General features: G+C 35.4%; 2 protein-coding genes and 1 long non-coding RNA gene across 8 annotated transcripts; 2 read left to right on the forward strand and 1 right to left on the reverse strand.

Moving 5' to 3' along the window:
- Positions 1–196: 196 nt before the first annotated feature.
- On the reverse strand, positions 197–3,669 carry LOC130998535 (transcription elongation factor SPT4 homolog 2-like). Of its 5 annotated transcripts, none has more exons than XM_057923966.1 (6): positions 3,541–3,669; positions 2,768–2,893; positions 2,593–2,684; positions 1,721–1,776; positions 740–801; positions 197–623 (listed from the first exon to the last, which is right to left on the reverse strand). In XM_057923966.1, exons 2-6 carry the CDS (start codon positions 2,873–2,875, stop codon positions 573–575), a joined length of 369 nt encoding a protein of 122 aa, XP_057779949.1. In that variant the 5' UTR covers positions 2,876–2,893; positions 3,541–3,669; the 3' UTR covers positions 197–572. The 5 variants fall into 5 exon arrangements, with proteins under 5 accessions (XP_057779949.1, XP_057779938.1, XP_057779936.1 ...); XM_057923955.1 differs by having other exon boundaries at positions 197–638; positions 3,541–3,666; XM_057923953.1 differs by having other exon boundaries at positions 197–638; positions 2,768–2,923; positions 3,541–3,662.
- A 1,703-nt stretch (positions 3,670–5,372) lies between these two features.
- Positions 5,373–6,387, forward strand: LOC130998581 (uncharacterized). Its single transcript, XR_009093283.1, has 3 exons — positions 5,373–5,600; positions 5,700–5,883; positions 6,097–6,387. It is a non-coding gene; the product is annotated as an uncharacterized LOC130998581 (long non-coding RNA).
- Positions 6,388–6,592: 205 nt separating this feature from the next.
- LOC130998588 (uncharacterized) lies at positions 6,593–8,835 on the forward strand. 2 transcript variants are annotated; one of them, XM_057924004.1, is made up of 3 exons: positions 6,593–7,243; positions 8,293–8,354; positions 8,499–8,835. In XM_057924004.1, exons 1-3 carry the CDS (start codon positions 7,147–7,149, stop codon positions 8,685–8,687), a joined length of 348 nt encoding a protein of 115 aa, XP_057779987.1. In that variant the 5' UTR covers positions 6,593–7,146; the 3' UTR covers positions 8,688–8,835. The 2 variants fall into 2 exon arrangements, with proteins under 2 accessions (XP_057779987.1, XP_057779991.1); XM_057924008.1 differs by having other exon boundaries at positions 8,502–8,835.
- Positions 8,836–12,513: the final 3,678 nt, after the last annotated feature.

Genomic DNA, 12,513 nt, shown 5'->3' on the forward strand with positions numbered 1-12,513 from the left:
AAGGAGAGAAATTATATTATACTTACATAGGATTAAGTTTTAACGTTGTACAAGTCCCCAAAGTCCAAACACATGTTAAAAGATAGAAGGGTATAATTTACTAGAAAATGTAGAGCTAAATCATAATTGCAATAGTCTAAAAATTGAATAAAATCTACAACAATGCCAAAAATCGATTAAATATGCAACTATCTCAAAAAACAAATCCTTCACAATTGTTGATTCTCAAAATTTGCAATCCATCAGGATACTGTGATTTGATATTTATATAACATTGTTAAATGGATAATAACGCTTAGTAGCATTAGAATTATAAGACAGCGCAACAGCTCCACTAGTAAGCATCCGTCCTCGCTTTGTCAAAATAGTTAGCTCAGCTTACTGAGCCAATACTTAAAACATGTCGCCGCTAGCAACTACTTAGCGTCCATCATGTTTTTGCCAAAATGGTTAAATTAGCAAGTCCACTTATCCCATACATAGACAACCTAGAAGGTGTTCGACTAAGCTTATAAGCTTGTTTCTATATTAAAGAGGTAGATTCCAAAAAGGAAGCGAAGATGATCAGCTGGTCAGACACCTCTGGGTAGAACATAAGGCACATTCTCATCTTCACAAACATTCTGCATCATAACAAACTACGAATCACCAACAATTTTGCAGGTTCTGTGGTAAAAGGCCCATCAACTTGGTGATATAAATGACAGGAAACAGACAGTTGATGAATGCTTCAGTTTACCTGCAAGTCCTGAGGCAGTGCTTCAGAGACCGCAAGCGTATAGCAACCAGGAACACATTTTCCTGAATAAGTTTCAACAGAATCGTGCCATTTAAAATTATCAGAATCATACTTTGTCTTAACAAATAACACAAGACAAGTGCAATATGCATCCAAACAATACACACACAACACAAGGAAATGAATTTTGGATGAAAGACAAGCTGACCTCAGGAATAAAATTTCACACATTTCCAAGCACTGAAAACACCTTTATCTATTTACAACTAGCTAATTATCAAATACTAAGCTGTCTTCACACAGAAACCCCTCCAAGCAAGTTTACTTGAATTATGTCATCGTCTGCACAGTTTTCTTTATCTTGGTGCCAGGCAGCTTGTTTACCCAAGACTTAGAATAATGCATCCACGTGCCACTTGCAAGTTCAAATAACTACAGAGGCTGCATGACTCAAGCCAAGTCTTTATTTTTAGTAGTTTCATAGTTGCATAATATATCATAGGATAGACACCTTAGCATATTTTCTCTACTAATTAATATTTGAAATCAAAATGACATAACAAGCAGCACTGTCTAAACAAAACAGATGCAGTTTTTTCTTGCAAGACTTAAGAGTGATAGTAAGCAGGAAAGACGACAGCATTGCAGTTTTGGAATTGTTTTCTGGAACTGATTCTAAGGGATAAAACAATCATGGTGCTCAACTATTGGTGAGTAATAAATTCTCATGTAGGGTGTGGCAAAAATGTTCTCTAATGAAATCTCAAGCACATAAAAAAGAAAATACTGGACAAAGAAGAATTGCCAGTCGTAACAGCTCCTATCATTTGTACATACAAAGCACAATAACAAAACCAATAAGTTTCATATTTTTCTCAAATATTTAGAAGGATCATCATTTTCATTCGTGAATCCGTGATAGGTACACAATTACTAGAAACTGGTAAAAAAGATGAGGCGACGATTAAAGAAGCATCGTACCAGTGCGTAGCCAACGGGTGGCCCAACATCTAGTCGGGTCCATGACAGAGATTAACCTGCACAGTCAAAATTCGCAGTAGATTTAGAAACGAGGTCCTAATATTCTTAGGGTGTGTTTGCTTTTTATCCCTCTAAATGGAGGGATAACAAAAATTTATGTCTTTAAATGTTTGCTTTCTTATCCCACATTTTACACAAACACCAATTTTCCTTCCTTATTTTCACTTTAAGGAGGGATAATATTATCACACCAAAATGGAGGGATAATATTTGAAGTGAAAATGAGGAAGGAAAAATGGTGTTTGTGTAAAATGTGGGATAAGAAAACAAACATTTAACTTTTGTTATCCCTCCATTTAGGGTCTGTTTGATATGGGTTTATAGGTAGGATAAATTAAATTAATACAAGTTAGTGTGATGTTTGATATCATGTTCTATTAATGTGGTCAACTCCTACTTAATTCCACTTCTACATGCTATTTTGTGGGAATAACCCATACTAATAATCCGCCCTCTCCCCCTCGGATAACTTTAATACTGCGAAGTTGGATAAAAATTCTGCTATCATTCCTCACGCATATCGATGCAAATGCCCAAGTAATGGTGGACACACATGATATTTTTAAAATTATATGAGGATAGTTTTGGTATTAGATAATATAATCCAACATAATCCTATGGATATCAAACACAATATAGGATTAAGTAGCCATGATATCAAACACCCATGAAATAATATAAATCCACACTAATCCACACTAATTTCTCAAGATAATTTTAATCCTAATCAATCATAAACTGCAAATCAAACGGTCCCTTAGAGGGATAAAAAGCAAATACACCTAGAAGCATTTCTTTTTAGGAAAACACACCCTGTGAACTTGTGAGTTGTGCAGTCAAGAACTCTGTCACGGTCATTCTCCATCTGAAAGAACTTGCAGTTTTCGCACCCAAAGTCCATAAACTGCATAAATCATGCATATATTAAGCAATAACAATTCATCTACAAAAACAGTAAAAGGAAATAAAGAAATACTAATAGTCAACCTGGTCGTGGGTCTTGATAAGTCGGCAGCGAAGGCAGGCTCTCAGCTCATGCCCAAAACTGGTTGGTATTTGCGCCATTTCTGCTGCTCCTCCCCCTTGATTAACCATAATTCCCCTTCCTTTCGTCTACACATGGTAGCATAAACACAGAAGAATCTTTTCGAGTAACATTGTGAGTTTGTAAGATAATGTAAAGAGATTATCTAATTCGTCTGTTCAATGCATGAATTCTAATGGTGAAAGTATAAAGAATAGGATACGGAGCTTTCTGATTTTTCTTTCATTTTTTACACAAAAGACATCTACTGATCTACAATAACTATTTTCTGATTTCGTCGAACACACTTCATGGGCAAACAGATATGACTCAGAGGGTGTTTGGATGTGCTTATGCAAAATAAGCTTCCAATTTCATTTTTAATTCGATTTTCTTTTTCTAACAAAATTTTCTCTCACTAACGAAAAATTCTCTCTTTAACTTATAAGCTAAATTATCCAAACACTTTAATAACTTATAAATTTTTAAGAAATTAGATCTTATAAACTCTTTAAAATAAGCTTAGTCACACACTCTAACAAGAAACCCAAAAAATTTGATTATCTTATTTTCATTATCTAAAGCACCCTTTGACATTCCACGTCAAAACCCCAAATTTTGCCAAATTTTCGATTCGACAAAGAGTAAAAAGTCTTGACCAGAATTCCCGTCGGAGTGAAAAAGATTGTAAGAGACAATAACAGAAATACAAAGGTAGAACAATGGAATAAAGTACCTCAAATGGTTGTCGATGGAATCGAACAAAGTTCAACCCCGTGTTTTTGGTGAGAGGGATTTTACACTACAGATTTCATATTTCATTTTTTTAGGACACGAACCGATTGATCTCTATCCCCGCAATTTATTGTATTAATCGTGTCTCATTTTTAAGACTCCCTCCGTCCACGAAATGAGTACCTATTTGTGGACGGCACAGGTTTTAGGCACGGGTTTTAAGAAATGTATGGAGTGTAGTGTGAATAGTTTAAGGGTCTCACTTTTTGAGTATATTAATTAAAGAGATGTCTGGGGTACACTTGCCAAAAAAGAAAATGGGTACTCATTTTGTGGACGGACGAAAAAATAAATATGAGTACTCATTTCGTGGACGGAGGGAGTATCACTATTTTATAATTATTTATTAATATAAAAATAAAAAAATCTTTATATACACTTTTTTTGTTTCATTAATAATGCCCTCTTTTTAATAATGGACCATTCCATAAAAAAAATTAATTTCTCTCAGAAAAAATTGTGAGTCTCATAACTATCTGTCACTTTTATCCTTTAATCACTTTTTTTTTTTAATTATTATCCCCAAAAATAAGGAGCCATACATAATGGGACGAAGAGGGTAATAAGTCTTAATTAATATTTATCATGAAAAATTCAAATAAAAAAAATTATATACCCTAATTAATTTTTCAAATTAGTTAACTAATATAATTCATTATTAATTCAAATAAGTATAAAAACATAAGTATAAATTTTAATTGGATGAGTGAACCCTTATTAATTATCTTCAAATCATATGAAAACATATTCTCTCCATACATAAAAGATAGTTCTAGAAAGAGACGCCACAAATTTTAATGAAAACTATTGAATTTATTGTGAGTGTAGAAAGGATTTCACTTAAAATATACTAGTATTAATAATGATAATTAACTATATTGTTAGTGGAAAAAATGACCACCATATAATAGGAAACTTTCAAAAGTGAAAATGGACAAATTTTTGTAGACATCATAAACAATAAAAAAATATTTTTTATAGACATAAGGAATAATAAATTAATATTAAAAATAAATTTTATAATAAATTGAAAGTGAGATCTAGTGGGACACAATAAATTTTTTTATCTATCAAAACAAAATGAAACAATCCAAAATAAAATATATGTCATTTTTCATGTTATGAAGTAATAATAAAATTTGGCTAATTAATAATATTGTGACAGGTGTCCTTCAGAAAAGAATAAAATTGTGACAAGTTTCACAATATTAGTGGTGCAAATGGAGGTTGGGGTTGTTCATAATGAGATCATAAGCGGTCTCTTCAATACATTTTTTTTTTTAATTTACAATGACATGCGTGACATAAGTAGTCTAGGGGCTCAATAGTCACATTTTATTATTTTAATAAGTTGATCGATTATTAATATAATCAGAGTTAATTAATGAACGCCGAGGAGGTCTAGCGTAAATAAATAAAAATAATACTACTATATATCAATTCATTATTTACTAATATCAGTATAATTGTGGCATATTTCAATATTTATTAATTATATAGTTTAAATTAATTTTACTTAATTTATACTTATCTCATTAAATGAATAAGATTTAAAAAATTCTAATTATGCGAATAAAAATACCGAATCATACTATATTTTATCCATCATAAACTTTAAAAATAAATGCCATGAGAGAAATGATTTATTGTTAATGCTAAGATTAAAGAAATGGGATTCGATCTGAAGTCGACACGCATTATGTTGTTAGTTCTCGGCGAATACTAATTAGTGGTAATTATTACTTAAGGTTACCAAATCACACCTAATTAACAAAGACGGTTCATTCATTATGTTTATGTTGAGAGCAAATCACAGATATTATGACTTCTTCTCTTCTCTCCACATTTATTGGAGAACCAAATATCTATTTTTTTCAAGGAAAACATTTATAAATGCAAAAAAACAGCAACAATTTTCATTTTTCTTGGTCTGTCGATCAGAAATCTCTTCCTGTGCACTTCCATAATAAGGCATACGCATAGCATCTCTCACACATGTTGGTACGTGAAAATTTCCAGAATTTCTTCTAATTTTCATCTTTTCTCTTCAACTGATTTCTTATGCGAATCTTTTTGTCTTTTTCCTCAAACAATTAATAGGGGATATGACTGATACTCCTTGATTTGTCTCATCCTTAAATATTGGGATTGATTAAAATTTAGTGGATCAATCCTAAATCGTGTTATTTGAAGATGACGATGAAGAGCTGGAACAAAATGATGACTCCGATGAGGAAAGCTTGGACCAAATTTTCTAGAAAGATCCGTCTTAGCAGATCTTCAGGTTCTCCATAAATTGTTACATTCATAACACCACTTTTTACTAGAAATTGAAAAGTGCAATACTTTATAATTAAACACGTTAAAAACCAAAATCAAGTCAACCCTCTATTTGATTGCATTACATACTAATTTACGCAAAGAAAGATACATATCCATGTTAATTTATTGATAATAAAAGTATATATAAAATAAAATGGTGTGAGTTGCATTGCAGGGCATGTAAAATTGCAGCACGACGTGAGGTCGTGCGAATACGAGGATGTCCACGTGCTGTGGGAGATGCTCAAGAGAAACGACACCAATCTAACAAAAACACCCCAAGAAAGAGTTCGTTTTGGGAGTTTGTAGATCGCTGCCGCTCTCGTTAAATATTCAATTGCGCTCCTTCATCTACTTGTATATTACTAGCAATCACCATTTTTGTCTCCACTTTGGCTTTTGGAAGTGATTTAGAATACAAAATTTCATGTACATTCTGTTTATAATAAAATTTATTGCTCAATAATTCTACTTCTTCATCTATATAGCTTGCAGTTTAGATTAGATGAAATATTTCCAGCCACGATTGGTTTGCAAAATTGCAATTAACAAAGAAGATTTTAATATGTGTTTTATTACTTGTTAACATCATAATGTGCAACACACGCGCATACATACATCAAAACATTAATGATTTCACTATTAAATCAAAGCACCCGCCACTTTTTCACCACATACTTAATTCAAAAAATATTGGGAAAAAAGAAATGGAGCACAGGGAAGAGTGTTGATGGTGCAGAAGGAAAAGGGCTCGCATTCCACCGCAGCTTCTGCATTTATTTCTTTTCTACCGATTCATTCATGTGCATTTACTGCTCTTCTGCACCTAAGCAACAATACTCTTCAATTCTTGTATCCTCCCCAACTACAATCCTGTAGCAATGGCGCCATGACAATGAACGCATATGGTTTTTTTTTCATAATGATTCAACACAGCCAATTCTTGTTATTTATGTTTCGATCATCTATTTAATTTATTGTGTTGTGTATCTTACTATATTATGGTTGTATGTATGCGCGCATTTGGGGACTGTGGCATTTTTTTAATCTTGTTATCTCTGCGGAATTCCGGTTGATTTTTCGGGTTTCTGATTCATAGAAACGGTGACGAAAGTCTGCTGCTGAGGATATTGGCATCTTCTCCCCCTTTTTTTTCCTTTGAAATTATTTTCTTAGCCACAATTTCCCCATCTGGCAGAGATATACAAAACCAGCTACTGTAATAATGAGGAATTTTGGCTTCTTGTTCATATTGTTGATTGGGGCAGCTGCTTTCTTATACCTTAGTTTTCCCAGCAAGGAAAGAGCTATCATCAATCCAGGTAAACTGTTTTTTTTTTTTTTCATTTACTCTTTAGTTTTGTGTGCAGCATTTAGTTTCTAAAAAAAGTGAGGTAAAATTACTGCATACTGCTATTAAGATTTATGAATTTAATCAATTGAAAAATTTGTCAAATTTGTCTTACACGTGCGATTTAGACCAATTATATATTTTCCCTGCCCCCCCCCCCCCCCATTCCTCTTTTCATATGCTTATTGGTAGACATATAGTAAATCGAATTTTAAATATATAGTATATGAGAAGATTTTGAGCTTTTAAAAATTGTATAAACGTGTTGATTATGCAGATCTTTTTTGGGATGGGATCAAATACATCTTGTAATTACTTTGGTTAATGTTTCACTCTATTATAATTTGTGTTCATGTAATTGGCCTCTTTGAAATAAGGTTGGAACTATAAACAGATCAAATTGTCTGTGTTGCTTTAGCTGCTTCAAGAATTTGTAAAAAGCTTGGTTTTGATATTTTAATTCATAAGGTCATCTGTTGATCATGGGAGAAACTGTAATTTGGAGGAAGAAAAGATTGTTATGTCATTGCATATTCCTTTGCCAATTTCAGCATAAGAAAACTTTCTCTCCATTTTAGATTCTCTGCAGTTCTGTGATACTGAACTCAGATCAATTTTAAAAATTTTCCTTTTTACATGCACATGTGATTATCAAACCCCTTCCTAAGCTCATATATGTCTTTTGCAGTTCCTATGTCAATACTTGTTATTTGCCAATCTTGAAATTATATTCTAAGATGATTGATAAGTTCGTTTTGAACTCAAGCCAGAAATTGCCTTTTCTATCATCCTGTAATGGATAAAGTGCTAAAATAAGATCCTGCCTTCTGGGAATTCTCCTTTCGAAATGCTTAGATCTAAGAATCAAATAGATCCATAGGCTGATTTCGTAGTGAAACTGAGGGTATTTTTTGTTTTTTTGCACTCTTATGCAGCATATTTGACATTGACTTTGGTTAATGGTTATATAATTGGATTGAGCGGCGAATTCAACAATTTGTTTACTTCTACTGGATTTAGGTATGGTTTCAATAGGCGGCATGAATGATATGGCTTTGATGACTAAAAGAAGGAAGGTGAAGGTACAGTTACTTAAGCCAGCCTAAGATGTTTCAACTTCTTTGATATACTCGTATAATAAACGAAAGTAGATGTAGATGAAATAGATTTTATTTGTGGTTATGACATGATAAGTTTTATGCTTGTGTTATTGACCACCTGCACAGCAGCAAAACATGGATGATTCTAGCAAAGAGGGCAATGTTGATTTGGAAGACTACCGCCCTATTGATCCAATCCCCAGTTCGACAGCTTCCATAAGACCTGGTCCGGTCCAGCACGGCACTCCTCTGATGCCTTACATCCCAAAGCCTTCTCCTCCTCCTAGTGAAGCCAAGCACGCTGAGTTTCCTTAACTGATTCTAATATGCTATATACATGAAGCATATAGTAGTATATTCAGGCTCTCTCTCTTTAGGTATGCATTTTCAATATTACACTTTGATGTAGATGCTTATCATCTTGTACGAATCCTTGTATTTGTATATGGAAAATCTGTTTCATACGCACTTATGGCTGTGGTTGAAGAGTGGCTATCGTTATATCCTCTGTTCTGAACTATGTTACTCCTATTTTGGCACGATTAACACACACTGACACACTACATACATATAAATATATAATGAATACCATCCGGTGTCGGTAGGGGTGTATGTAATAATATAAATCATTTTAATTTATATACTACTTGATATTTGCCGGAAGTTTTCAATTTTAGCACATCTTGTCGCTGGGAAATTTTTAATCTTAGCTCCCAAACCATTTTCTTGCCTCCGCCTCTGGGTTCGGTTACAGAAGTTTTAATAATGGTTGGATGAGCTATGGGCTTGGGTTGGGCCTGGAAGGTTAAAATGGGCTGGATTGGTGGGCTTTTACGGGAACATGCAGTAGTGGAATTGCACCGTAAAAATGAAGGAGGAAAAAAGATGGGATTTAAAGTGATAAAATTTTTAATTCTAAATCTTTAGCATTATTATGTGTCAATCATTAACGAATGCAATAGTAGATGTCATAATTAATAATAAAGGATTTGAATTGCAAACATTTAGGTGGGAAATGCGCTCCGGTTTAAATTTGGATGGTGATTTTGCACATTGACCCATGTTATTATAGTTAATTGATTAAGCTAGGTTTTATTATGGAAAATCTAATTAATTAATTTGCATTTTTGAAGAATATGTGGGGTTGAAACTTGCAAGCCATTTGATCTGGGTTGGCTGAATAGTTCTAATTAGGCTAGACCAAACATGACCAGTACTAGCAGTTGGGATGCCATTCAATCTCTTGGCTCATATATATTTCTTTTATATAAGGCAACTATGTAAATTTCGTTTGGCCAAAAAGATAAAAATATATATGAAGTTGAATGATTGTATAACGCAACTATGTTAATTGATTGTGATGATTGTATATAGCACAAGAGATTATAAATTGCTTGAAATATAAGAATGATACGAGTGTCTAACACTTCCGGGTGGGTTCTTCTTATTTGATAAATTTATTATGAGAAAATGAGGAATAATAATAAAAAAAATCTTTAACTTTTTCTTCTTTTCGCTCATTTTTTTATATAAAAAATAAATCTACAATTTATGATCCCTTATTTTCACTCTAAGGAGGGATAGTATTACCCCCTTCATTTTTGGTGTGATAATATTATTCCCATTTGAAGTGAAAATGAAGGATGAGAAAATGTAAAATTCTCTTTTGTAGAAAATAGGAGGAAAAAAGATGGGATTTAAAGTGATAAAATTTTGTTATCCTTCATTTACTCGTGATAAATTTATCAATCAAATGGAACACACCCTCAAAAGAAGAGTCACTTCAGTATAATACAAACTGACCCAAAAGGACCCCTTTTAAAAAAAAAAAAAATACCACCCAAAAGGGCGAGGGGTTAGGTAGACTGACCTATAGATAAATCATCAACCAGTGTTAAACGTTGCCCAAAAGTAATAACGCCCAACGGAAGCAACAAGGAGAAACAAAGAATAGACCGAACAAAATCATAAAAGGATGTAACCCAAAAATGGCTCCATCCGGAAGACAAATGAAGCGAAATAAGAAAGGAAACAAGCCAAAGCAAACTAGCTATCCACATGAAAACTGAATCTAAATGTAGGGTAACCAAGCTGATTCATCCTAACCAGAGAAAAAAACTGTCTAGAAGCAGAAGAATAATCAAAAGTAGTCAACGTCTAAATCTGATGCCCTCTCCTTGGCATAAAATCAGCAGGCCGGTTTACCTCACGGGAGATGTGAGAGAAACGAACTCGCTGAAGCTGAGTAAGCAGGCAAATCCAAGTAATAGTATGACAAATACTAGCATGACCGTGACGCCCAGCAGACATGAGCACAGAATCGCCGCCGCATCCATCTCAACCCAGATATGAGAAGAAAAAGTGATAGCTAACCTAATACCTCGAGCAAGGCAGCTAACTCAACATCAAAACTTGGAAGTGATGCGCAAGGGGTGCAGAAGGCAATAATGAGGGCTCCAGTATGATCACGAACCACTCTTCCACCTGCACCACGTTGTGTGTGTAAATTGAAGGAACCATCAGTGTTCAACTTCACCCAAGGAGACTCCGGAGGGAGCCAGCAAACCAGAGTGGATCGAAGAGTCCGCCTCACGGAGAGAGCCAGGGGCATGAAATCAACCTGTATGGCACAACCTTGCCAATGAGAGACGGTGAGTATCCCCGCCGCAACGAGTAGCCGAAGATGTCGAACAACCTGCCAAATCACATGAGAAGCACGGAAATAAGTAGCCTTGTGCTTACGACTATTCTTTTCCGTCCAAAGAAACCACATAACCAAACAAGGAAAGCGCCGCCAGTGACCTAGTCTACGTGCAATAGCAGTGCTCATGTGATAAGGTGTGTGCACAGACACGACTCAGACTGGGGAGACACACAACAAAGACACATGGATGCAAGGGAAATAGCCCGCGACTGGAGACGCGAATCAACAGGAAGACGACCAAAAAGCAGACGCCACAAGAACACAGAGATAGAGGGGTTAAGACAATCACTCCAGATGTCAGCAAACAAAGTTTGCTTATGCAGCCGTCTCCGGACCAAATCCTAAGCAGAGGAAGTAGAGAACTCACCGTGGCTGGTTAGATCCCATCGCATCACATCCTCCGTCCCCATCACAATCGGCGTCCGGCTCAAGGCATCAATCAACTCAACAGGAATATCATGCAAGACACATAACTTATACAAACGAAGCTCATCCCAAGCAAAGTCATGCCAAAAATCACATATACAGGAAAAGGTGTGACCATTTTTAGGATGACTATATGAGCTCAAGGGGCGATCCCCGAATCATATGTCATCTCAAAAACTAATCCTACAATTCCCAATGGACCACATAATATGACACTAAGCAGACTCAAAAATACGCATCATATGACGCCAAGTAGGACTCACATGAACAGTATAATGCGTGCTGAGGAAAGCGCCCATCACAATACTTGGCTCACATATAACGAGCCCATAGAGTCTCAGCCTGAAAGCGCGACCAACCTCAAAGAAACGGAGAATACCAAGACCACCCTTCGCTAAAAGCATGCAGATCTGTTCCCAACTCACCCAGTGAATCTTCCGCTGCTCACCCCTAGAGCCCCAAAAAAATCTAGCAATCAGTTGCTCCCAATCCCGGAGGACACTCTGCAAAGGCTCCATAACCTGAAAAATGTGGAGGGGGATAGTTCTAAGAGTACTCCGAATCAGCGCCAGGCGCCCGCCGAAGAGGAGATGACGATGAGACCAACCGTGGATTATATCCGTCAACTTCTTTCAAACACCAAGGTAGTGAGAGACACGACGGTAAAGTACCACGCTAGAAACCGCCAATAGCACTGATACTCTGCTCCCACTGCCCATGACGGTCACTAATGTAGAAACTGCTCTTGCCATTGTTCACAATCTGCCCAGAAACAGCAGAGTAATGATCAACACTCAACCAGGCACTGCAATAACTCAGTCTTCGCTTGCGTAAAGATAATAATAGCATTGGCATACGAAAGATGAGAAATAGGGAAACCCCTGTAAGCTGTCTTACACATCATGTGTCTCTGCCCAATAATCAGCCAATCTAAAATATAGGATAAATAATCCGCAGCCAACATGAACAAAGAAGGAGAAAGTGGGTCGCCCTGTCTGAGCCCCCGAGTCG

The sequence above is a fragment of the Salvia miltiorrhiza genome, chromosome 1 (genome assembly GCF_028751815.1).
Source record: "Salvia miltiorrhiza cultivar Shanhuang (shh) chromosome 1, IMPLAD_Smil_shh, whole genome shotgun sequence".
In the NCBI taxonomy this organism is placed as follows: Eukaryota; Viridiplantae; Streptophyta; class Magnoliopsida; order Lamiales; family Lamiaceae; genus Salvia; species Salvia miltiorrhiza.